This window comes from Callorhinus ursinus, unplaced genomic scaffold (genome assembly GCF_003265705.2).
Source record: "Callorhinus ursinus isolate GAN/ISIS: 27379988/994484 unplaced genomic scaffold, GSC_fseal_2.0 scaffold43, whole genome shotgun sequence".
Lineage (NCBI taxonomy): Eukaryota > Metazoa > Chordata > Mammalia > Carnivora > Otariidae > Callorhinus > Callorhinus ursinus.
The window spans coordinates 3,718,127-3,742,917 of NW_027397105.1; the positions used below are offsets into that span (position 1 = coordinate 3,718,127).

General features: G+C 56.6%; 1 protein-coding gene across 4 annotated transcripts in view; it reads left to right on the forward strand.

Annotated features, from left to right (window-relative positions):
- The window catches only part of NTN1 (netrin 1), a 171,185-nt gene that overhangs the window by 89,924 nt on the left and 56,470 nt on the right, over window positions 1-24,791 (forward strand). For all 4 annotated transcript variants that reach the window (XM_073881702.1, XM_073881703.1, XM_025864305.2 and 1 more), the window contains exon 3: window positions 22,271-22,459. In XM_073881702.1, the coding sequence (XP_073737803.1) occupies window positions 22,271-22,459 (189 nt within the window). The remainder of the gene's footprint in view (window positions 1-22,270; window positions 22,460-24,791) is intronic.

The following is a 24,791-nucleotide window of genomic DNA, read 5'->3' on the forward strand; positions in this document are numbered from 1 at the left end:
GAAGAGGGTCAGAGGGAGAAGCAGACTCCCCGCCGAGCAGGGAGCCTGATGTGGGACGCGATCCCGGGACTCCAGGATCATGACCTGAGCCGAAGGCAGTCGCTTAACCAACTGAGCCACCCAGGCGCCCTGGTGCTTATTTTTTATCAACCCTTGTCCCCAGAGCAAAGCAGAGGAAATGCTCCTTGTCCCCTCCCATGCCTTCCCCTTGTCTCAGACTCCCATTTTTGTACTTTCCTCCATCTGAACCTAAGGCTGTACCTGGATGTTTCCCTTGTATTCAGATCTTTGGAGGAGCAAGAATCCAGGGCCCTCGGCATGCCTGCTCCCTGGAGTATACCACCAGGGGGGGTCTTGCCCAAACAGTGGGGCCTCTAGAATGTTCCATCCCACCCCATTCCCAGGGCTTATGTGGTTGATGCTCACCTAAACCGAGTGCAGAGTTGTAACCAAAAGCAGAATCTTCCTGGAGTTTCTAGGCACTGAGAACAGAAAACATGGTCCCTAGAGTGAAAAAAAAAAAAAAATCCCATTTGATATTTATCTGAGGTGCTGTGGAGAAGAAGAAAGAGAATTTGAAAATGAACCAAGGGGCCTGCAGCCCCATCTTGGACACTGTCCTTTGTGACCCGGGGGCGGGGGCTGGTTTTTTCACCTGCCAAATCAGGGTGCTGGCTCTGTGTTCCCCAGGCCCTGCTTGGCAGCAACACCTATCCGATGCAGTGCTCGCTTTCATTGCCCTAGTCCGGCAAACAGCGAGGCCCGAGATTCACACCCACAGTTACGTCTTTGCAGAAATTGGGAAAGTTGCCCCCAACCGGCGTGGAGCTGGGTTCCAGCGAGTCCACCGGAGGCGCCATTCAGGGGATCACCTCCTGCAAGGCCGCAGAGCCCCCAGGGAGTCACTTTGCCCGGAAGGCTCCCCGGGAGAGCCGTTCCTTCCCTGCCCAGGGAGGAGCTGTGGGAATGGAGGTTCGAGTCCCAAGCTGCCTGATGCCCAGAAGGAATGCCCAGAGGAGAGTCTCAGGCACCTCCGGTCTGAATGCGGCCGCTCCAGAGTTACTTTTATTCTCCTGATGGATTCTTCCTCTCTGGGAGGAAGCAGTCCCTCCAGCCCCAGCATTGTGTGAAACCTATCATATCTAAGATTCCTGGGTGTGTGCATATGTGAAAAGGAAGAAGGTTTGGGTTTCTCACCTCTGGGAGGTAGGGGCGCAGTAGGAAGGGCAGACAGAGCCTTTGGATCAAGACAGATGTGGATGTCCTTCCAGATAACACGTGCACCTGTTCTCTTGGCTCTAAGATGGGAGTTAATCCCGAAGACTAAGGGAGGTGGCAGGGAGACCCGTGCTTTGCTCACAGTTGCTCAGAGACTCCCTGCCCCTCCCCCTCCCTTTCCTAGGTGCTGGGGAAGGTGATCAGAGAGCAGGAGTGGGGCTACTCCTGGAGTTTCCGGTCCCATTTGGAGACCTCTCTGTCCCCCACAGCCGCAGTGGGGGTGGCCAGCTCCCTCTTGCTGGCTGCCCCTCAGACTCAACCACCCGGGGCTGAATCCATCTGCCCTCCACCCCAGACCTGCCCCTACTCCGGGTTTCTCCTTTGGTCCCCGAAGTCTCTTGGACCCTAAGGACCTCAGGGTCATCCCAGATGCCTCCCCCTTCTTCACACACTGGCATAGAACCCCAGGTCTCCCTGACTGCTCCCCCAGTGTGCTTCCTCCCCTGTTCCCACTGCCTCACCCTGATTCAGGCCCCCAGCCCACACCTGAATGGCCTCCAGGCTCCATACCATCCCCCCCAAGTTTGCAGTGCCTTGTGGCATGATGGTTGTTCTTACCTGTCATGAGCAGTGTATCTTGATTATCTTAGGGTCTTGGACTCTTTATTTGCTCATTAACATTGAGGCTAGGCTTACATCCACCAAGCAGTTTTCACTGTCCTGCCTTTCCTTGGGGCCCGATTAGGTACCCCTCCTCTGTCCCAGCCCTAATAACCTGTGTGTCTTCTAGGTATGGCCTCTGCTATTCCCTAACTAGCCAGGCACCCTCTGCCTCAGGGCGTTTGCACTGGCTGTTTCTTCTCCTGAAAGGCTTTCTTCCCCTATGTATCTGCATGACTTACACTGTAACTTCTTTAAAGTCTTTACTCACGTGCCACCTGCTTGATGAGGCCTCCGTCACCACCGTTTAAAATCACAGTGCTCCTCCCTGACACCCAGCATACCCTGTCCTTTCCTGCCTGATTTTTCTTCACACTTCTCACAAGCCATACGATTTCCCTGTGTGCCTTGTTGCTTCTCTCTCCTCAGTCACTAGCGACAAGGACTTTTGTCTGTTCACTGCCGTATCCCCTGTGCCCAACACTTAGGCTTTCGACGAATATCTGCTGAATGAATGAATGAAGTGCACCATTCCATTCTTAAATGGTCCATCTCGGCCTCTCCTACACTAGAGCCCAGCCTCCTTGAGGGCAGGACTCTGCTGTGTTTGTCTTTGTTTTGGTCATAGGATGTCCTTGGTTCCTTTTTGATGAAGGGACGGCTCTCTCAGCCTCCCTCTGAATTCTCTGAGTAGAAATCTGAGCATGTCACTTCGGTCTTCAAGAGGCTGGCTTCTCCACAGCACGCACCCCAACCCCTTATCATCTGCCCATGGCCCACATGGTGCCTTCCTTCTCTCCCTGAAGCCCTCACGCTCACTCTGGGCTCATTTTTTCCCTCCCTTTGTCCACCGGCAAGCCATGTGCTTTCATGAACATCATCCATTTCCACCTCCAAGCCCTTTGCTCCTGCTGTTCCGTGTACCTGGAATGCCCTCCCCTTTGGCCTTCTGGGAAACTCCTGTGCATCCCTCACTTGCTTTGAACCCTTCTTCCCAGTGCACACCTTACGTCCATCCCCTTGGCTAGAATATGAACTTTTCAAGCCAGCTACCCTCCACATGTTCCCCTTTGTGTCCCTTGGGTCTAGCACAGTGTCTCACTCCTGGTAGGTTAGAATTACCTGGGGAGCTTTTAGATACTACTCACTGGGGCCTCACTTTGGACTGGTTCATCAGATGAATCAATCCCCCATCTAGCGGTGGGGAAGCCACACTTTCTTCTAAAGCTTTCCAGGGGAGTCCGATCTGCAGCAAGAGTAGATCTCTACCAGAACATATAGATGATTGCTTCACTCTAAAAATGAGTCCTTCCTTCCAGCAGCCCTGTGGTCTCGGGGCGGTGGGGGAGGGGTATGGTTCTGGGCACAGGTGCTCACACTTATTGCCCTGCTGGGACTGGTCCAAGTGCAAGGCGAGCGTGCAGACACAACCCCTGCACCCCAGCGCCTGGGCCTGATGCCTGAGGCCTGGGGTTTTTTTCATGGTGGTTGCTTGCTAGGTATTTGCAGGCTTGAAGTGAACCTAGCCAGGACTCCTCAGTCCTGCGTCCCGAGAGAGGTGAGCAAACTCGTTCCAGGACTCGATGGTCTGGTTTGGGAGGCCTGTCTGGGTTCTGCCTGTCTTGCTGCCTTCTGAATAGACACCCCATCTATGTGTCCTCCAGCACCTCTAACCCCCATACCCTGGACCAAACCCTTCTAGCTCTCTGCCCAGAAACGGGCATCCCCATCTGCTCTGGGCCCAGTCAAGCACGACGCCCCCCCCAACTCCTGACGGTCCCTGGTCCATCCCCTCCTCTCTGTCCCTACACTTGCGGCTCAGGCCTCCACCATGGCTCACCTTTGCCACATCCACGCACCTCCACCCTCGTCACCTGCCTGACCTGGTCTTTACTGGCCACCGGGGCGTCCCTGTTCTGCAGAACGTGTCTGAGAGCAACTGCCTTCTGGGTCTGCATGTGCCCAGTCCCCAGCACACATTTGCCTGACTCCGTGCCTGCCTCCAGTCCCTGAGCCGGTATAGCCTTCCCCCCAGCCAGACTGCACCCACGTGGTTCTCATGCTGCCTGCCTCTGAGTCTTTGCGCGTCCTGCCCCCCGGTTTGTGAAGGCCCCACTTGTCCCCTGCTCCCCAGCAGTAGTAAGCTCATTAGTCACTCTCAGGGTTAACTCCGTAGTCCTTTGTGACTGTCAGACTCTCTCCTGGCCCCGGAAGGAGAGGATTAGCTCAAGTCCATGCTCTGTGGAGCCCAGCGGCATCCCCCTGAATTGTAAAGACCACCGGTGCTGGTGGGGTTCAGATGGTCTTTGTGGAGCCCATTCTCCCTGCAGACCCAGGACCCTGTCCCATCTATGGGGTGTGGAGCTCCCTGGTGCGGCCTTGCTGGAGGCTTTGCCCTGGGATCACGCCCTGGCCATCGAATTTGGCTTCCAGAGTTCACAGAGCATTGGTCCCGGCTTTATATTTCAGGAGACCAGAGTGCCAGCCCTGGGCCCACCCCTGCCAACCAAGCGTGACTGAGCATCCCTGAGCCCAGCCCATCCCCAGAGCGCAGGGCGAACACTCCCAGCTGACAGCGTGTGTGTGTGTGTGTGTGTGTGTGTCGGACCCCCAAGCATGTGCCCTCCCACGCCCGCCTGTCCTCCTGCAGGCTCTGAGCACCTTCCTGGTGCTCTGACCCATGCCGTTTTCTGGAATCTTCCTAAGAAGCTGTCACAGGCTACAGAAAGGGCAGCTTTTCCTGCAAGAAGTGGACAGGAAGTTTTCCAGCACCAGGCCAGCGGCTGGGGTCAGCAACACCTGTGCTCACTGCCCCACCCCACCCCCGTCTTTCAGTCTTTACAAAACCAGAGCAAACCAAAATTTGTTTTATTCTGAAGTAGTTAAGAGAAGAGGATACTGTAATGGGTACCCATGTGTCCACCCCCAGCTTTATCAAATTGCAACATTATGCTTTTTAAAATTTTTTTTTTAGGAAATTGGTCTTTATGACCACCCCACCCCTACCCCAGGTCTTGCAAACTGAGAACATGCACTGCAGAGAGAGAGAAAGGACTCCTCTGCCTGGAATGCTTTTCTCGCCTGCTCCATATACCTGGCTTATGTTCATCCTTGTATCCCATGCCCCAGCCTACCTGCCCCGCCCCGATCCGTTATGATAGGAAGCTGAAGCACAGTGAATGTTTGCTGAGTGAATATTTGTTTCCTGCTGTGTTCTAGAGCAGAATGTGGTGGGCACGCCATGAAGATTTGTTGAGCGGGTCAATGAGTGAACAAATCCGCAGAGTGCCCTATCTCAGGGGGCAGGCATGTCTCCACTAGTAAGAGCTGATGACCATTTTGGGGCATTCTGGGCTGGACTGGTGCTTTCCCCATGTCTGGTTCCAGGAATGAGGGGGGGTGTTTTGGGATGCCCGGGCCAGAGGCTACGTCCCTGCAGTTTGCTCAGGACGGGCCCCACTAAAGTCCCAGTAGTCCAGCCATGGGGAACAGTGAGCAGCAGGGCAGGCTCCCTGTCCCCTCCCCAGCCCGGCCTCCCCTGCTCCCCCACGGTGAGGCCAGCGGCCTCCAGGATGAAGCCACAGGGCCTGCTGGTTTGCGGGAATCCCGGTGTGTTTTTTCCCAGCCAGTGACTTTCAATCGTCTTTAAAATGATTGCTCAACTTGAAAACCCCTGCAGGCGGGTGTCTGGGGTGGTTTGGATCCTGCTCAGCCTTTCATTCCTTTCCCCAAATTGCTCATTATTTCATTTGCATAAATTTTAGTGGCGAGATATCGCCCTAGGCCAAGGAAGCTCAAGTAGATCTGGTAACGGGGCAGCAGAAGCTCCTTCAAGAGCGGCTGTTGGAGGAAGACCAGAACACGCTGCTTCCAAGAGGCTGGATGCCCGTCGCCCGTGACCTTGGTCTGTCCCCTTCTCTCCTCACGTTGTCACCAAAGGCCCTGCCCCGGCAGGAGACAGAGGCCAGACGGACCCCCGGCTTCCACCTGGGCTCTGGTATCCCCTCCCCGTCAGTCAATCCGTCCGCACTGACTTATTGAATGCGCGCACCATCGTACTGACAGCCGGGCTCTGGGTGCCGTCCCGGGGAGATGAAGCTGAGAAAGACACAGGAGATAAGACACGGTCAGGGGCAGTGTGCACAAGACAAGGCAGCTGTGTTAGGTGCCAGGCCGGCGGGGGTTGGGGGGGGGTTGCTGGGCTGTCGAGCTTTGGGGCACAGGGTGGGGGGAGGGGAGGGTGGGCGGAGACAGAACTGGGGACCCACGGGCTGAAGAGGGAGACTTGAAGAAGGTCTTGAGGGTTGGCCAGGAGCCCTCTGGGGCTGGGCTCCCAGCAGGTGAGCCCCGGGTCACTGGTATCTGGGAGCTCCCCGCCGGCCCCCCACCCCGTGGTAAGCAGATGAGTCTCCTGCGAGCCCAGCACTGGACCCAGCTTCTGGGTCCAGTGAGGGAGTAGGAAAGAAAGAAAACATGGCCCTTGTCCTCAGAGCTAACTATACCCACAGTCAGTGGAACCTAAATTAAATTGTTGGACCGTGACACACAGTAGAAATATATTTACCATTATGAATCATGACCTAGGACGTCTGTCTGTCCATCATCCGTCCATGCATCCATCCATCCCTCCATCCAAGTCGAACGCACCCTTGCTATGTGTGACTCAGACTCACCCCGATATTCCCTAAACTGCTGCTGCTGCTTTTTTTTTTTTAATGCTGCCCCAGAACCCATTACCCCTATCCTAGACCCGCTAATGGGTGGTTAGTGGTTAATCACCGGCCACCCTGGGGAGTTGAAGCCAACACACTTACATGGGTTAGCAGGTCTGTGTGCTCTGGGTCAAGCAAGCAAGCAGGGGTCATCGCGTGGATAGGTGGAGAGTTGGGGGGGGGGCTCAGAGCCCAAATTGGGGACCCCTGTGCAGTTCAAGGAAGGTGATGACTCAGACTAAAGTAGGGGGCTGAAGGGTCTGGGGGAGATTTGGGAATTTAAGAGCTCACAGGACCTGGGACTTGGTGATGGATAAGTAGCAGGATGAGGAGGCGGGAGGGGACAAGGGTGACTCCTTCGTGTCCAGCCTGCATTTGCTGGCAGATATCCTGGAAGGCAGGCGGGTTTGGGCTCCGGAGAGACCGGAGTTGGGGGGTGGGGGGGGCGGCGGGACATGCATCCGGAGAGAAGCCCAGCTTGTTCTGGAAGAACCGCAGCTTCAATTAGGGCGATCGTGGAGGGGAGACGGGGCCCGAGGAGGAGAACCAGGCGTGGTGCCGCTCTGAACGTCTGAGCAAGTGGGGCCTGCGAAGAGCCGGGGACGCGCCTGGCAGGAGCGCTCATGGACATTGGTGGGGTTCGCGGCGGCGCGGCTGTGGGTGGTCTTAGCATGGTGCTCTGGTGAGACGCTGGATGAAGCAGGCGGAGGGGCGGGGGCGGGCCGAGGTGAGCTGGAGGGGAGGCCCCGGGGAGCCAGGAAGGCCGGGAAAGCAGGTGGCTGCGGGGCGGTGTGGGTGGACGGGGGTGCCTTAAAAGGGGGTCCTGTCAGTAGAATGAGGGGATGGAGGGGGACACAAGGGAGAGGCCAGGTATCTGAAGAGAGGGCATGCGTGATGCTGGGCTTCCCGAGAAGGCACAGGTGTGAGGTCAGAACCCTGCGGTGGGGTGGGGGGACCGGCTCTGCAGGGGGGGCAGGGAGCGCCCCCCCAAAGGTGGCTTCAAGGTGGGCGCACCAGGACGGAGGAGTTCTTGTCTCCTCTGAGAAGCAGGAGGTGAGGCCACAGACTGCAAAGGTGTGGAGTCGAGGAGGGAGGTGCTGGGGGCCGTGGGTTTAAAGAGGGCGGGGGTGCTTGACCTGGGGAGTCGTCCAGGGAGTGGGAGACAGGGTGGACAGGTGTTGACTCGGCAGATATTCCTGGGGACCTATTACGTAGCAGGCCCCGGGGAGGGGGGGGGGTACAGCAGGGAAGCAAAGAGACACAAAAATAAATTCCTGCCCTCGGGGAGCATCCGTTCTGCACGGCGGGAGGGCACGTGAGCGCCGCGGTCTGTGTCTGCAGTAAGGTGATAGGGCGGGCGAAAGTGCCCGCGCACGGCGCATGCGTGCGGGAAGCCACGTGCGCTGCGGACGCCGCAGGGGTGTGGGAGGGTGCGCCGTGAACTTGCGGTGTTCGGGGTGGGGGCAGCGCAGGCCCCCCCCCTGGGAAGGGACCGCTGAACGCTGAGCGGTTAGGTGTGGCTGTCTAGGGGGGGCTGTTGGCCACAGATTTATGGGGTGTCCCTCTTCCGTGTGGTGTGACTTGCCCAGAAAGGCCGGCTGTGTGGGCCCGAGTAGGGGGGAGAGGAGGAGGTCATGGCAATGAAGGGGCCACAGACCCAAAGGGCCCCCCGGGGGGCCCTGACGCTGCACGCTCCCTGAGCGCTCGCCTTGCCCGCGTCCTGTCTTCTGCCTCAGTTCTCTCTTCTTCTTGCTGTGTTGGAAACTCCGCGAAACGAAGACGAAGGAGAATCTGGGGCCGGGGTCTCGTGGGCGAGTAGCATCGCTCTTAAGTGGAGAAAACTGGTGACCATCACTGTGGCCGCTCAGAGATGTGCCTCCTTCTGCATGGTTGTCGCCTCGGCTCTAGGCAGTGTCGTTCCGGAAGGATCACCACAGTGAGAATCCCTTCATACACTGGGCACTAACCACGCCGGACCAGGGCTGGAATGGTCGTGTCTTAACCCTCGAGGGCCTTCCAGATGTGCTGGTCATGCTTCCCTAGGGACTGAGTCTCAGGAGGCCCAGGGTCGCCCCTGCGGTGACCCCGCTTGTGACATTCCCCTGGCGGAGCGAGCTGAATGCATTGCTGTCTGCTTTTGTATCTGTCTCCCGGTCAGGGGAGCGGCCACAGTGATGGTCCCCAGGCAGGGCATGGCCGGTGTCTGAGCCCTGTGTCTTCTGCATGCACTAGGTTTCCCACGGAAGCCTGCACCAGGGGTGTCTGAGTGATGCTACTAAGTCTGGTCACTGGTCCCGTGTTGGCTGCTGGAACAGATGGACACCGTTATGTCCCCCATTGCCAGAGAAGGCAACCAAGGCACAGAAAGGTTCACGCGCGTGCCGCAGGTCAAGGACACCGTGCTGGTGTGACAGGCGGGATTCGAATGCAGGTACCCAGCTCGAGAATCACCTTCTTCACTGTGTTTTACAAGCCATATCTCATCTGATAAGAGAGTGTTCATAATTCCTTCTCTCTTTACAGACAGGCGGGGTGGCGGGGCGACGGGGCCCGGCCGGTCAAACAGGTGCACGACGCGAACAGGCCCCTGAGCCCCGTCTTAGCACCTCCTCCCTTCTGCTTCAGTGGCTTTTGCTGGTGAAGCAGACATGAAACCTCGTCCCTCGCCCTGACTGCAGCCCCAGTGAATCCCGTGATTGCAGCTTGTTTGCATTTGTGAAGTTAATTGGTTTTCCAGACAGAACCACAGACCAGTGTCCCTGCCGCCTGCCCACTGTGCACTCCCATCCCCGGGGGTCCTGACAGCCAGCCGCCCAGCCATCTCGGGTCCCAGTGCGGGCCCGGGCCGGGCGGGGGGGGAGCGGAGGAGGACGGGAGACGCAGGATGGCCGTGAGGACAGCCGGCTCCCCGGCTTGGGGCAGGCGGATGAAATCCGAACTCTGGAGGGAAATTTACTGCACAATAAAGAAAGAATGGCCCGCTTTGGGGACAATTAAAGCCACATTACTGTGGAATTACAGAGGGCGCCCGGGGAATTAGCCAAATCCAAAGCAGCCAGAAGCACCAGGGCCAAGAAATGTGGGGCGTTCACATGCAGCACCCCCCCCTCCTTGTACAGGGGACCTGTCTGGTTCCCAAACCCCCTCATTTTAGGGCAAGAAAAAAACATTTCCAAAGACTTTACCTGAGGGGTACCATTGTCAAAACAACCCCGGTCCAGCTCAGCCTGTGCCTTAAATAGTTCTGGTTTCAAAGCCACCTGAGTCACCGTGGAGGTCCAGGGGGAAGGGCTGAGCCCCAGTGTTTGCAGTTGGGAGCCCAGGACCAGGCCAGGATTCAGAGCTGAAGCGGAGCAGGGGCCCCATCGGCTCTGCCCGGGGCCTCGACATCCTCGCCTGGGAAATGGGCTGTTTGTGAGGCTGTCGGGCTGACAAAGCATATAAAGTTAAGCCTCCTTAGTCCTCCATCTCTTTTATTTCATGGCTTCTTCTGGTGTGATAAAAAGGAAAAGCTGTACGGTGTGGGGCGTTTGGAAGCACGAATGTGTTAGTACATTCCCCTCGCGGAGAGGAAGGGGACCAGGAGATGCTCCTGTGGTCACTAGCTGGCTTGGGGGCTGGGGGACCCTTCCGGAGGCCTCTGTACCTTTCACGGACATCCCTCAGTCCCCCATCATGGCACACCTGGCTGGCGGGGGGTGGCATCATGGGTGGGAGGCCGCTGAGGGAGGGACAACCTCAGGAGAGGTTGTGGAGTCTGGGGCTCACCTGGGTGCACAGAGACGGGCCCCAGGCCGGTCATCTGTCCCTGCTGTCCTTTGTATGTGAAATGGGCCCAGGCGGTCGGGAAGCAGTTTCTCCATCTATGCGGACTGCCTCCTGCCCTCTACTCCCACCCCTTGCCCATCACCTCCAGGCCACGGCCAGGAGGGAGGTGTTCGGCCCCTGCTGTTGGTACTCTGGACAGTTTGGAAGAGGAAGGTGAAGGGGTTGGCTCAGGAAAGGACCCTCCTCTTTCCTGTAAGGGCCAGTCCCTTGTTTGGTTCTTCCCTGGGAGTTTCAGCCTGATAGAGCCAGCAAGCCACTGGGGTGGCTTATTGTCCTAAATCCAGGGGAGGTGTTCAAAGTGCTCAGCAACCCTTACTTCCCGGCGCCAACCATCATGGAGGCGGCAGCCGCATACAGCTGTGTTGGGGCACTTCCATGGAAGATCCGTCAGCCCTAAAGCCTTTGAAACCCTTTGAAAGAGTGGCTGGTTTTTTTGTTTTTGTTTTTTAGCTAAGCCCCCATTGTCCTGCTGTCACTGCACTGATCTGAACGCCCAGGCAGAAGATGCTCGGCGGCAGAGCCATCCTCTGCCCAAGAGGAGGAGGTGATCATAGTCCCTGGGGCCATTTTCCCTAGGTAACTAGGACATCAATTCCAGAAGGACCATTGGGTTTGTTTTCTGCGAATAAAGCCCCTACATTTGCCCGCGTCCGCTGTCTCCTTCAGACATACACAGCCCCTACCCTAAGGACTCAGGGTCAGTTACAGATTGGAAGATTTCTTCAAGACACCCCTTCTACCAACGCATGTGTAAGAATGGTCACCAGGCTGGTCCGGGCCTCAAACCTGGAATGATCTCCCAGCCCAGAGGCAGAACAGTGTCTCCTCCAAGGCTGAGTTGGAAGGGACTTTATCAGCCTCGTTCTGCCTTCTCAGAGCTAGAATCTCCTATACTGCATCTCTCTGCTTGAATGCCTCCAGAAGCGGCAAGATCACTCTCTTCCCCCGGGGGAGGCCCCTTCTGTCCTGTGGTCAGCCACCTACATTCTTCAGTGACATGATGCTTATTTAAAGCCTTTAATTGTGATTTCGTGAACACTTTACCGATATCTAAATACGTGATACGTGCTGGTTTGGTTAAAATAACTGGATTCAGAATGGAGGTGCAGAGTTGTGGGTCCGCTCCACTGCAAAGCTTGTCCCGATGAAAATCGGTGAAGTGTTTGGGCCATTCTGATCATAATTGCCTTCCTCCCCCTGTTTCTCCCTAAATGGCAGTGTGGTTTCTCCCTGGGGATCTGTGCATGGGCAATTGGGGCATGCTGGGGAACAGCAAGCCCCCGCAGAGCCTGGTGGGGGCAGAGAGGCGGCCTATCCGCTCAGCACTGATGGTGGTGTCCACGGCCAGGAGGACACTTTGGGGGCCATGAGATGGGCAGGGTCTGCCCCTACTGTCACATCTCCAACATGGCCTCAGACATGTGATTTCTGTCTTCATCGAGCAGATGCGGAAAGGGAAGTGACTGAGAAAAGACAGGCTGGCATTGACCAAGCAGGAGCGGAAACCTCAGGCAACCGTGGGAATGCAGAAAAGCCTGAGCAGACCTCTTCCCTCCTGCTCCTGCTAAAGCGCGGGACCCCCCCCCCCCTGGTGGGACTCGCAGATGCCCAGAAGATCACAGTTGCCTTTGATTAAAAAAAAAAAAAAAAAAGCTGTTATGTAAAAAATCACACATTTCAGGCAAAGCACACATCTGATGGGGATCTGGAAGGTGCTGGAGATAGGATGGACTTGTGACTCTCGGGGCTTACTTTCAGCAGAAAGTGTTTGTTGAAATTCCACTGTAACCGGGCATCCCCGTATATTTATTTGCTGAATCTGGCAACCCTAGTTGGTAGAGTGCATTTGGTGTTGACCCGGCGCGGCGCGACCCCCCGGGAGCCCGCTTTCAGCCTGTCCCCATCCAGGGGCAGGGGGCTCTGGCCCCTGGGCTCACGAGGCGCCGCATGCTGTGTCAGATCCCTGGAGCGGTTTGGGCTGCAGGTTAGGCTGGTCTCCGGAGCCTGCAGCCCGAGTCAGAGTTGAAATAAATAACAGGTCCCGTGCCTGTGGGTCAGCGGTGTCGGGAATGGGAAAGGTGTCCTGGGAATCCAATGTGTTTCCGCCTGGTGTCACGGGGGCAGAACCCACCGCAAGTCATTAAACCTCCCTTGCCGCCAGCCTCGCCCACGGCCGCTGGAGTCCGGCCTCGCATCTCCAGCCGGGCATGTGCCAGATCCGGTGATGGGACCCATTACAGATGGGAAATGACTCTGGGAAGCCAGGGGCCAGGCTTGGCCAGGGTGGCTGGCAAATTAGCCCTCATATGTCCGTTTAATAAAACACAGGGAGTGTGTGCGCCACCTCCGGGGAAGCGGGCTTGGAAGAGAGCCCCTTCCGGGCAGGGCGGACAAGCCACAGGCAAAGAGGATTTCGTGGCCACCAAAGCCCGGGAGGGGAGCTTGGCTCGGACGACCTAGCTTCTACTTCGAGAAACTTCTCGGCCTTCGGGAATGCGTTCCAGCGGCCGCACGCGGGGGTCTGTCAAGCTTGGTCCTGCCCACGACCATCGTTCTCGCGTGCTGGAGGTCTGGAAAGAGCCCTGAATTAGGAGTGCCCCTAACGAGTTCCAGGTCCTTGGCAAAGTCCCTTTGCCGGTTGGGGCTGCATTTTTCTCATCTCTTCGACAAGAGGGTAAACTAGGCAACGCTGAAAGCCCGCACCAGCTCCAAAAATCCTGTTCTTGCCCTTGGGGGACGACATCCCCTTTTCCCCCCGTGAGGATGGGGATGGGGTGGGGGCGTTCATACGGGGTCCTACTGTAATGAAGAAGCAAGACACCCTCGTCTCTGGACCTCTGCCTTGCAGCCAGGAATATCCTTGAGGGCAAGAGAGTTTGCATCTTGTAGTTAGCGCCACTCCCCTCCCCCGCAGAAGGCTCCAGAACAGGGCCCCCGAAGGTTCTGGAACAGGGCAGCAACAAGGTGAGAGGAGCCTGAAGGGGGATTTGGGAAGGAGGGCCATTGGAGTTGGGGAATGCCACACAGTGGGCCTGGGCTGGAGTGTCCCCGCACCCCACCCCACCCCCCACCCCACCCCCCACCCCGCCCCCGGGGAGGTGACAGGGCAGGGCCCCCTCCGCCTGGGGCGGGGCTCTGGAAGGGGCCCCGGAGAGAGGATCTAAGGACCGGAGGGCTGCAGACAAAGGATTGATGACTGCTCCCGGCTCACCAAAGCCTCCTCGGCATTTCCTCCACCGAGAGGGGATGTTTGTGCGGCAGGAGCCCTGAGTTACGCCTTAAGGCCTGGGCAGCTCCAGGAGCTATGGCGTCAAAGCCTGAGGGGAGGCAGAGCAGCCAAAAAAGGACAGAGGGAAGAAAAGCCTAAGATGTTTACAGAGAGAAAAAGTCGGGGGAAAAAGTGACAGCGAGGTCAAGCCGATTCCGGGGAGTGGCCCTGCACAGCCCACAGTCCCCGCGTGGATGTGCCTGGGGAGAGTGGGGCCGCTGACCTGGGTACCCCCGACCCCCGCCCGCAGCCCGGTCCAGCCCCAGCTCCCCACCAGCCTGACATCGGTGTGGGGGGCCCCCATGATGGGCCGCTTTCCGTGACCAGCTGGAGTCCACGTTCGTGCTGGAAGAAGGGGGCGAGCCCCACAGACCTCAGATCTGTCCCCCACTCCCAGTCTGTCCTTCTCCAGCAGCCGGGAGAGGGTCTGGCTGGGTGGTGGTGGGGGGGGTACGGGCTCCCAGCCGCTCTTTTGTCTGACATCTTGACAAAGGGGCCGGCCTTTCCCAAGCCCCACAGGTGTGAAGAGCTTGTTACGCCTAGTGTTTGTTCAGCCCTATTAGTGGCCTGAAGGACTGTTGACAGAGGGCCCCTTTGTGTGCAGACTGGGCTAAAGCTCTCTAAGCCCTCGGCAAACACAGGCCACTTATCTCTGGGGACTTTATCAGAAACCATCTAAAGCCCGCCTTGGCTGCTGGGAACCCCGGCCTCCCTGACTGACGCGGGGGACCCGGTTTCCCACTCCGTTTTTGTGGCTCATTTTCCCGACCACCTTGATCCACCTCTTGTAGATTCTGTTTCTGATATCGGAGATAAAGCGCAGGTCCGGGGGTCAGAGTTTCTGTTTTCAAGTTGGAGCTTTTTTTAAAACAAAACAAAACCACAGTACGAAACCATGCCTTGGCTCTGCGGGCCTTCTGTCCACCGAAGGGAGGCTCGTCAGAGAGACTTGGGGGGTGGTCAGGGCTCCTCCCCGTGAGAACGTGGCTTCGGCGGGGCTCCCGAGCCCACCAGCCAGGATCCCTGCTGCTGACCACCAAGCCACTCCCCACCCGCCCCGCCGCCACTCTGGGACCCCCACATGCCCGAAAGTGGATTCCTTCTCTTCCTCAGAATGGTTTCCTCTGCCCGATACCCCGCTGAGTGTCCTTGATACACCCTTTCCTTCTGGAACTCCCAGGTCGCCACTATCTTGTTGGCTGCTTCCCTGCTCCCCCATCACCTCCACCCCGAGCAGGTGGAAGCTACAGGATGCCCCCGCTGAGTAGCAGGGCAGACGCTCTCGCCCCATCTACAGCCTACCTATGGAATCAGAAGCTTCCAGGGCTGGGCCTCGGCCGTCTGGGTTTTGGTAGGCAATTTCAGTGATTCTCTGCACCCACGCTTGAGAACCGTCACATGCTGGGGTCTTGGGTGGATGGGGCGGTGAGTGATTGTCTCCTGGAATTGCCAACCAGAGCTCAAGAGAAGGGGGAAGGGGGCATCGTCTCGAGAGCCCCAAAGTGCACAGGCGTCAACCCCCTAGCAGCTGTGCTTCCTGACACTTTTTTTTTTACTAAAAAGCGGCATTCACCAGACCTGTTCATGCCAGCTAACGGCAGAGACTTGGTGAGGGCAGGGACCGCATCTCCTGCGCACTGTGACATCCCCAGGTGCTCAGGCAGTATCTATGGAAGGAAGAAGTAAATCCATTTGCCATTAATAAGGTGAATTGATTGTTTTCTAAGTGGATCTAGGCGTGTGTGGTCATCACTTTTCTACCCTGCTCACCTGTAGTGTAGGCATGAGAGGGTCCAGGCCCCAGAAATGCGGGGGCCAGCCCCACCTCGCTCGGTCCCTGTCCAGGAAGGAGCCCTTGGGGAGCCCGGCTCCAAGCATCCCCCATGTGCTGGCGGGGGCCAGATGTGGGGGTGTGAGGAGCAGCGACGGCCCGGCCTGGTCACCTCAGGGAAAGCTGAGATCTGGTCTCACAAACATGCCACAGAGGGCGGAAAGCGTGAGATTTATAAACAAGGGTCAAACAGTTTCTAAATAAATAGGATACCAAATAGAGTAGCAAAGTAACAGATAAAAGGGTATACATACTGCCTCAGACTCTTAAGAACAACTCAAATATTTGCTTCATTCTGAACCAATCCGCCAAGGAATCATGTCTTTCCAAACCAGACCTATTCCCGTGGCCCCGGTGCGGATGCCTGGCCATGAACTCTACCCAGCATCTCCCTGCAGGCTCCCTCTCAGCGAGTGGCTCATGTTCCGACCCATTTCTTTTGCTTTAGTTCCGGCCCACTAGCCTGGGGGCTTGTCGGGAATGCAGACTCCCAGGCCCAGCCCCAGACCTCCTGAAGCCGAATCTGCATTTCAACCGGATGCCCAGGTGACCCCCACGTGCAGGTCACGTTCGGGGCAGTGCTGGCCGGCCGGAATGTTCCGTCTGTGTCCTGGTTCTCTTCTGAGGTCCTGCCCTGTGCACCGGTCCGCAGAGGGGCCGAGCAGAATGCTCTCCCTGACGGTCAGTCCTTATGGCGCTCAGGACACTTGGACATGCCCGACGGATTTCCTGTGCAGTTGCTAGACGGCTGTCCCTCTGCTCTCTGAGGCAGAAGCACACTGAGGGCGGGACTCTGCCCTATTTGCTACTGGCTCCCCTGTACTCCACCAGCTCCCTGTCCGTTCAAAGGCTCCAGGCGGCGTCTGCAGGAGGAGCGAACATCTGTCACCCCCTGGGCAATATTTGAATTTGCTCTCAGAGAATAGCATCTTGGTCAGCTGTAAGGGGTATAAAAGCTGCCATGGGTGAGACCATTACAATCTCTCTAACCCAGGCTTTGCCACAGTTGGCCCTACTCACATTTTGGGCCGGGAACTGTGCCTGGTAGGATGCGTACCCAGCGTCCCTGGTCACCATCCCGTAGACGCCAGGAGCCCTTCCCCGAGTTGTGACAACCAAAGATGTCTGTGGACGTTGCCAGCTGTCTGTTGGGAGGCAAAACCGTCCCAGTGGAGAACCTCGAGCCCCCACCCCCGGGGAAGCTGTGAACGCTTTGCACGTGCCGAGCGAGTCTCATGGTCCCTACCCAGCAGCCGCAGACAAAGTCAGTGAAGGAACCACTGAGGGAGGCAGCACCTGCCCCAGCCCGCCCCTGGGGCCTGGACGTGTAGAGATTTGTCCATAATCTCGGCAGATCTGAGGGCTGTGCTTCCCCGGGGATGGGTATCCCAGGGCTGGGGACCGGTTTCTTGCCTATGCAGCCTCCAGCCTGTGGACGGTGCACACGTGGGCCAGTTACTTTGGACAGTTTAGCTGCAGATATGTAAATCTAAAATTCCTATGCTGGGGGCACCTGGGTGGCTCAGTCAGTGAGGCGTCTGCTTTCAGCTCAGGTCATGATCTTGGGCTCCTGGGATCGAGTCCTGCATTGGGCTCCCTGCTCAGCAGGGAGTCTGCTTCTCTCTCTCCCTCTGCCCCTTCCCCCTGCTCATGTGTGTGCTCTCTTTCTCTCGCTCAAATAAAAATCTTAAAAAAAAATTAAAAAGAAATAAAACTCCTATTCTGCTAGAGCAATAACATGGGGTTGCCTTCTCAGAAGAACTGCTCTAGAAGGGAGGAAAAAATTGAGAGCGATCCCCTGTGCTGGGAGAGCATAGGAGGTCCTCTGGCCCCAGCCCAGAGCTCTGAGGAGGCCCATTGTCGGATGGCCTTGCTATTCTATTGAAAGAACACCTGAGCCATGTGAAATAAAAGGGACCTAGGGCCAGAGTCCCTGAGAGACAGGACCAGGACACAGCTTAATAATGTCTGCAGGATCCTTTCAGCCTGGGATATCCCAGGGAGGTGTGTGTGTGGTGGGGGGGGCGGCGCATGGGCGTTGGGAGTTAGTTTATAAGGGTCTCTCAGGAGAGGGCTAACGCCTGTTTTTGGTAAACTGATCAAACCAATGGATGCAGATTCAGTCCCTATTGTGTACCAGGTCCTCCTTGGGGTCCTGGGAGGAATCCAGGGCATCCTAAATGTGGGTTTTTCTCCTTAAAGCACTGTAGTTGACTTGAGCAGATACATTGGTGAGTTAAAGCAGCAAGACAAGTTTTAAGTAGCTCAAAGCAACAATAAAAGAAATGTCACAAATGTCACAAAGCTGTATCTCGTCGCAGTGTGGTCCAGACAAACCACATAATTCTCCATCTGTCCTCTCTTTCTACTCATTCACCCAGCCACCTACATACCTATCCACCCATGCATGCGTGCATCAATCCGTCCATCCATGCATCCATGCATCCATGATGCATCCATGCATCCATCCATCCATCTATCCATATATCCATCCATCTGTCCATCCATCCATCCACTCACATACCCACTCAGCCAGCCAGCCAGCCACCCATCCACCCACCCACCCATCCATCCATCCATCCATCCATCCCTCCATCCATCCATCCATCTACCTATTCATCCATTCACCCACCCACTCAGCCATCCATCATCTACTTTCTGACTTTCCTACTTTTGCTCTTTCTTATTTGTACAATGAAAATGTATTGAGATGTGCTTTGGGTTGGAGGATGTAAGGGCAAACACTGTCCTGTAGTCAAGGAACCGGCACAACTCCGGAGAGCATTTATCCTACTTTATCTGAAAGCTTGCTGCCGAGAGCCCTCATCTGCCCCCTCCTTCTGTCAGACAGGGAGCCCCTGGACAGTTGAGGATGCATCGTCCATCCCTGTCTCCCTCGTGGCCTGTGGCATAGGGCCTGGCATGTAGCAGGAGCACTCAGGTGTGTGTTGAATTGAACCAGCTGGGGCGGTGGGGGAAGGAGGGCATGGAGCTTGGGGTCCAGACCAAACCAGCTCTCTCTGGGTGGCTGGGGGACCCCTGGACATGATGCAGAGCCTGCAGGGCTCCTGGCCCTGGCTCATGGAGGTTCCTCAGAAGTTGTGCTGCCTCCTGCCCCCTTCTCCCCCAGGCTGACCTCTCTGTTCTCACAAAGCCATCCTTTCCTTCCCTCCTTGAAATCTGATAATGAAACTAATACCCAATATTTTTGCCTCCAAGAGAGGCAGGAGATAAACAAGAAGGCATGAGGGATTAAGGTGTCTTTTTGAGGAAGGGGCTGGGGCCCAGCTGGGAGTGGGGTGACATCTCTGTGTGGAGCCGAGGGACCCAGATGGGGGCTGCTTTGTCTGATGCATTTTTCCATTTGTGCAGAGAAAATAAAACACAGAGAAAAGAAAACAAGCCGTAAAATACTTTGCAGAAGCCTGAGCATGGGCAATTGCCACTTGATGTCCCCTGACAGCTCCAAGAGGAGGTGGGAGGGAGGGGAGCCCTGCCTTTTGAAGTTTGGCCTCTGAGCTTTCCTTTGTGTGACCGGTTGTTTGGGAAGAACTTTTGTTGGTGTAAGGTGCATATGGAAGAGGGATATCACCCAGGGGTTCCCCTTGGGGTGGGGAAGGGGGGCGCTGAGCTCCCTGGAGGGGCTCAGAGGTCAGGCAGCCCCATTGGGAGCTTCGGGGACACCTGGCACTGTCTTTACAGTGGAGGACACAGGGTGAGCATCTGCCTCCAAGAAAGACCAGAGATGCTACTAGTGAGGCTTTTCCTGGTACAAGAGAGCCTTAAGGAAGCCAGACTTGAGTGATCTTCCCAGATCCCTGTCCCTAGGCAGGTGTGCCAGGCCCTGTGACTTCTATGCCAGTAGGAAAGGTCCAGATTCTGTGCTGTAGTCACCACTGTTCCTTCCAGGGATGTGGGTCCTTTCCTCTAGGGTAGTGGGCCAGGAGCCAGAAGACCTGGGTTCTAGTCTTGGGCTCCCATTTACTGCCTTGGGGGTCCTGGGCTGGTGGGTCACTTAACACTGAGCGGCCCGCAGCATCCTTGTTTGGCTGAGTGAGTCCAAAGGGACAGTGGACGTGTGTATGTTTGTGTGACAGTCCCTTGTGTTAGTGGACAGGCGAGGCTGAGCCAGAGGCTGGAGGTGCACAGAGACCCTTGGTGAGGCTCTCAGGAATCATTCTGTGGCCTAATTTACCTTCCAGTTGTTTCCAGACTCAGGTGTGAACTGAACCTTTCCTCCTGTGGCCCCCGCAGTGCCTGCCCTTAAGCCCCATCCTTCTCTACTTCTCAGCTGAATGACTAATGGACGTGCCTCTAGCAAGAACATCTAAAGAAACTTGTAACGTCAGAGAGAAAAGTTAAAGAGGCAAATGTATAATTTTTAATCACAAAAGTAATAAATGAATATGAAGCTGGTACAAATTTGTGCAGCCTGTGTGGTAGAAAAGACACATAGTTTTTAATCCATCAATTATAAGAGCATTAGACGTTGTAAGAAAAAAAACCCCACCTTATTTGAAAAGTGGGCAAATGGCATGAACAGGCAATGCACAAAAGAAAAAAATATATAAAGAAAAATAAACACATGGGGAAATGTCCAACCTCATGGTAACCAAAGACACACAAATTAAAATCATGTGTGTGTGTGTTTTCCAGAGGAATTGGCAGAGATGAAAAATAAAGAGTACTGAGAGCAAATGGGTCCTGTTGTTTTCTTCGAGGATGTGGTGAGACAGTAGCTCTCAGATTCTGCTGGGAGGGACTGGAAGCGAGGACCGCCTTTCTCCAGGGCAATTCGGCAGTTTGGATCCTGAGTTAAACATATGCGGATCCAGAAGTTACCCTAGGCATGCCATCAGAGCAGAGCACAAATGCACAGGTCCAAAGGTGGTTACCCTTGGTGTTGATTGTAATAGTGACAAACCGGAAACAACTTAACTGCCCAGCCCCCCGGGGAGGCCCGGCTTTGAAATGCACCCACTGGGGATTCCAAAGAGCCCAGTGCACACACGTGTACAAGGGAGACTAGACAGCCTTTCACAATCATGCAGAACAGTATCTGGCATTAAAAGATGTTCATCATCCTGGGAAAATAGGCCACGGAGGGAGATGCACGAGTATGATCCACGTCCGTAGGAAAGAATGACGGAGCTCCACAGCTGAGCAAACGTTAATTAAAGTCTGCAAGGGACGACCCCTGTGTTAACAGTGGTTGCTGCAAATCTGAGTGCGTTTTTTTCCTCTCTTTTCTGCTTTTGTTTATCAAGTGTCTGGCACTAAGCATTTCTTTAGACATTACATAAAATGCGATTTGAAACAAACTTAGCACAAAAGCAGGCGAAGCGTGTTGAAGAGGGAGCAGGAGTAGACCAGATGGAAGCTGGAGTTATCCTAGAGGTCGGAGCCCACAGAAGCAAGTCACGGGCAACACGGGGTGGTCTGAGGGGGCCGCGCGGGATGCCCTGGGTGGGGGTGGGGGGTGGAAGGAAGATGGGTCGGGCACAGATATCCTCCACCAAGACGTGGAGGGTAAGGGTGCAAGCAGATGAGGAGGGGTCTGGGGAGGAGACTGTCTGACAAGCCATGGAGGGGGCAGGTGAGGGGTCCTCACGTATGCATGGAATGTTCTAGAAGCTGAAAAAAGCTGGGGACCGCTCCAGCATCAGAGCAAGGAGTGGGAGGCGGTGAGCAGAGCTAAGGAGAGGGTGTGGAGAGAAGCAGGACCAGCTTATTTGGAGCCCCGAGGGTGTGACAACCGACTTGGATTTTACCCAGAGGAAAAAACGGGAGGGCCATTGAAAGACTTGCAGCTGGTGATGGGGACATCCTCAGATTGGAGCCCAGAACTCCTGCTCTGGTGGCCGTGGCCGTGGGAAGGGAAGCAGGGCTGGGCAGGAGGGAAACCAGATGAGGAGGATGCCCGAGGGGAAGGTGATGGAAGCTGGTGCAGCCGGCCCCTGAGCCCTCGGTGGCTTGTGGAGTGGCCGCAGGAGAAGACAGCCTGGTGGCCGAGCTCAAGGGAGGGGGCAGTGTGCTGGCGCAAAGTAGAAAGCCCTGGAAACAATGCAGGAGTCTGCTCAGGCTGCTGTCACCGAAAACCTCAAGCTGGGGGCTTAACCAACACACGTGTCTTTCTCACGGTTCTGGAGCTGGAAGTCCAAGGTCAAGGTGTCGGCAGGGTTGGCTTCTCCCGGGGCCTCTCTGCTTGGCTTGCAGACCACCTCTCCTCTGTGTGTGTGTGCAAACTGCCTCTTCTTATAAGGACTCCAGTGAGATTGGAGGAGGGCCCACCCTCAGAGCCTCATTTTGATGTAATCAGCTCTGTAAAGGCCATGTCCCCAAACACAGGCCTGTTCACAGCTGCTGGGTTAGGGCCTCTGCATATGAACAGGGGGAGGAACACCACTGGGTCCCTCGCAAGCAGGATTGGGGCACAAGGAGGATGCCAGCGCCACCTCCCAACTTTAAGGTGTGTGTGTGTGATGGGGGGTGGGGGCCGGCAGCTTGGTGGACGGAAATGAACAGTCTCTGTATGAGAGGGAAGCAGAGCCCTTGGCTGCTGGGTGGCTAGTAGGTGCTTCTGAGTGCAAACAGGGGAGCCAAGGAGAAGCTCCCGGGGAAGGACTGCGGTCCAGCTGTGGTGCTGGGGGAGGCTGGGGACAGTCTCTGCTGGGGTCCAGCAGTGGACATGGGGGGAAGCTGGGGACAGTCCCTCCCTTGCCGCGGCCTGACGTCTCTCCCTGCCTCCCGCAGCCTGTAACTGCAACCTGCATGCCCGGCGCTGCCGCTTCAACATGGAGCTGTACAAGCTGTCGGGGCGCAAGAGCGGGGGCGTCTGTCTCAACTGCCGCCACAACACGGCGGGCCGCCACTGCCATTACTGCAAGGAGGGCTACTACCGCGACATGGGCAAGCCCGTCACCCACCGCAAGGCCTGCAAAGGTAGGCAGGGGCGGGGCCTCGGGAACCCGGTCCTCCTGCTGTCTTCCTCTGTCCTCCTGCTTTGCCTTGCGTGCCCATGCACCCCGGCCTTGACCGGCACCGCGGCGCACGCACGGCCGCCCCGGTATGTGGGGACGTAAGCCGAAACAAAGGGGCGGTGGAGCCATGGCCTTAAGGAGAAGAAAGGAGAAGGTGTGATCCCTGGGAGGGTGCGGGGCCCCCGCCCCCGGCCGGCTGCCTCTCTGCCTGCACAGGTGTGCTGCATACCACAGGGCGGGGGTCATGTTCACCGGGCTTACCGGCGGCACAAAGGGCCCTCTCTTACCCAGACCACGCAGACGTATTTCTCTGGATGTGTGCGCGCCCCCCACCCCCGGCACTCACAAAGACACGCACGGTCACGGTCCCAGTGAGGTCGGCGGCTCCGGGGGCAGGGTCTCAGGAGGAACATTTAATCCACCTGCAAATAGCTTTCCTTCTGAGGACAAAAAAAAAAAAAAAAATTAAAGGGAGACCGGAGACGCTTTTCGTTTGCTGGAGCGAGCACGAATGTTTTCACTTTTCTGCTGTTGTGTCCCCCCCCACCCCCACCTCACAAAAATGAAGCAATAGTCAGGTGACTCAGAGGAGCTGTTGAAATGCCAGGGAACTCAATGCTGTTGTTGGGGGGAGACCTGGGGCCCCCCCCACCCCACATTTGCTTTTGGGAATTCCAGGGACCGGGGCTGTCCGGTTCTAAAACTTGAGGCCTAGAGGCAGGGCTTGCCGTAAGCATGGCTTCCCAAGAAGAGATTTCTCTCCGAGGGCTCTTGGGGCCACCATCCAGCATGATCAGGGTCCTGACACAGACCCGTGTAGACCCTGACACGGGCAAGACCCAAGCCTTGTCAGGCTCAGGCTCAGATGAGGAGCTGCAGTCCAGAAACCGGTCGGTGGCCACTGCCTAGCCTTTGGATGAAGCCAGGGTATCTTCTTATCAGGAAATCTGCCAGATGTCGGGCACTCGTGGGTACCACCGCCTACAGGACTCGTGGGCCTCAGCGCAAAATCAAAACACCGGCCTTCTTGCTCAGGAATTGCTAAGAATTTTTAAACGGCAGCAAGCAGAGCTTCCACCAAGTGCGTGCCCTTCCGAGCATCGGGCCCATGAAGCCGGCCCTGCTGGTGGAGAATACTTTTCTCCGAAACGAAACAGGTTCCCAGCCTGTCTCCTCCAGGAGGAATCCCTTCGGTTCCACAGGAACAGGGATGAATCCGGTGGTTCCCCAGACACAAACAGAGCTGTCCTCCCAGATCTGTGGACTTAAGGCTGCCTCTGGTGGTTGTCAAGAGAAGTTTACTCCTAAAGGTAGCCCGGCTATTTCCACATCCCAAACCAGAGAATCAAGGTGAGACTCCCCCAGGAGCCTTGGAGCAGGAACCGACCAACCGACCTCAAGGTGGCCTGAGCCAAGGGACCCAGAAACGCCTCTGGTGGCAGGAAGGCATGAGCAGGAGCATGACCCGGGAGAGAGAGAGGGCTTTGGGTTTCCAGAGACCGTACTTGGAAGGTATCCAGCCCCTTCTTCACCTCTTGTCTTCCCTTTACAGAAGAAATCAAAGCCAAGGACTTGTAAACAACGGGTTGCACATAGCTTTCTTGGGGATTTGGCGAGGGAATTTTAATTAGCAGGGGCCACTCAGGTGGGCAGCCCCGTGCCCGTGGTTGAGGGAGTCTCGGCTGGGCGTGGAGGGGCAGTGGTCCTGCGCCATCACAGCAGGAAAGGCACGTCCCCTGGGGAGGCAGGAGGGAGCAGATCCTTGATCATCTTGCCATTTGCCTCCCCTCCCTCTCCTCTGTTGCACGCAGAATGACGCAAGAGCCACCTGTGGCCGCTCCTGTCTCAGGCTGAGATGTCAGGAAGCCACCGGGTCCTAGGAACCTGCAGGCTGTCCTCTGGGGCTTTCCCACTCTGCTGGTTTCCGGGCGGGACAGGCGCAGGCAGACGAGGGTGTGCCCCTGCCTTCTTATTTCAAACGCTGCGGCTGGCCTTGGTGGCTCGGTCGTCCCTCAGAGCCTTGGACAGCAGCTGCCCCCAGCCGTGGTGGGACTCTGAGTGAAGGGCCCGAGGAAGAGAGGAACGTGAGGACAGATTCTGCGTGGAAGGACGCCTGCGTGTCCTGCCAGGGAAACATGGCAGGTGGGGGCGGGCCTCGGCGGTACCTCCTGCCTGGCAGGGAAAGACAGTGCTTCAAGGATCCGGCCACCTGATTGGCGAAGAAAGACCCTACCTGGCGGGTCCTGCGTCCTGATTGGCGAGGAAAGACCCTACCACCTGGCGGGTCCTGTGTC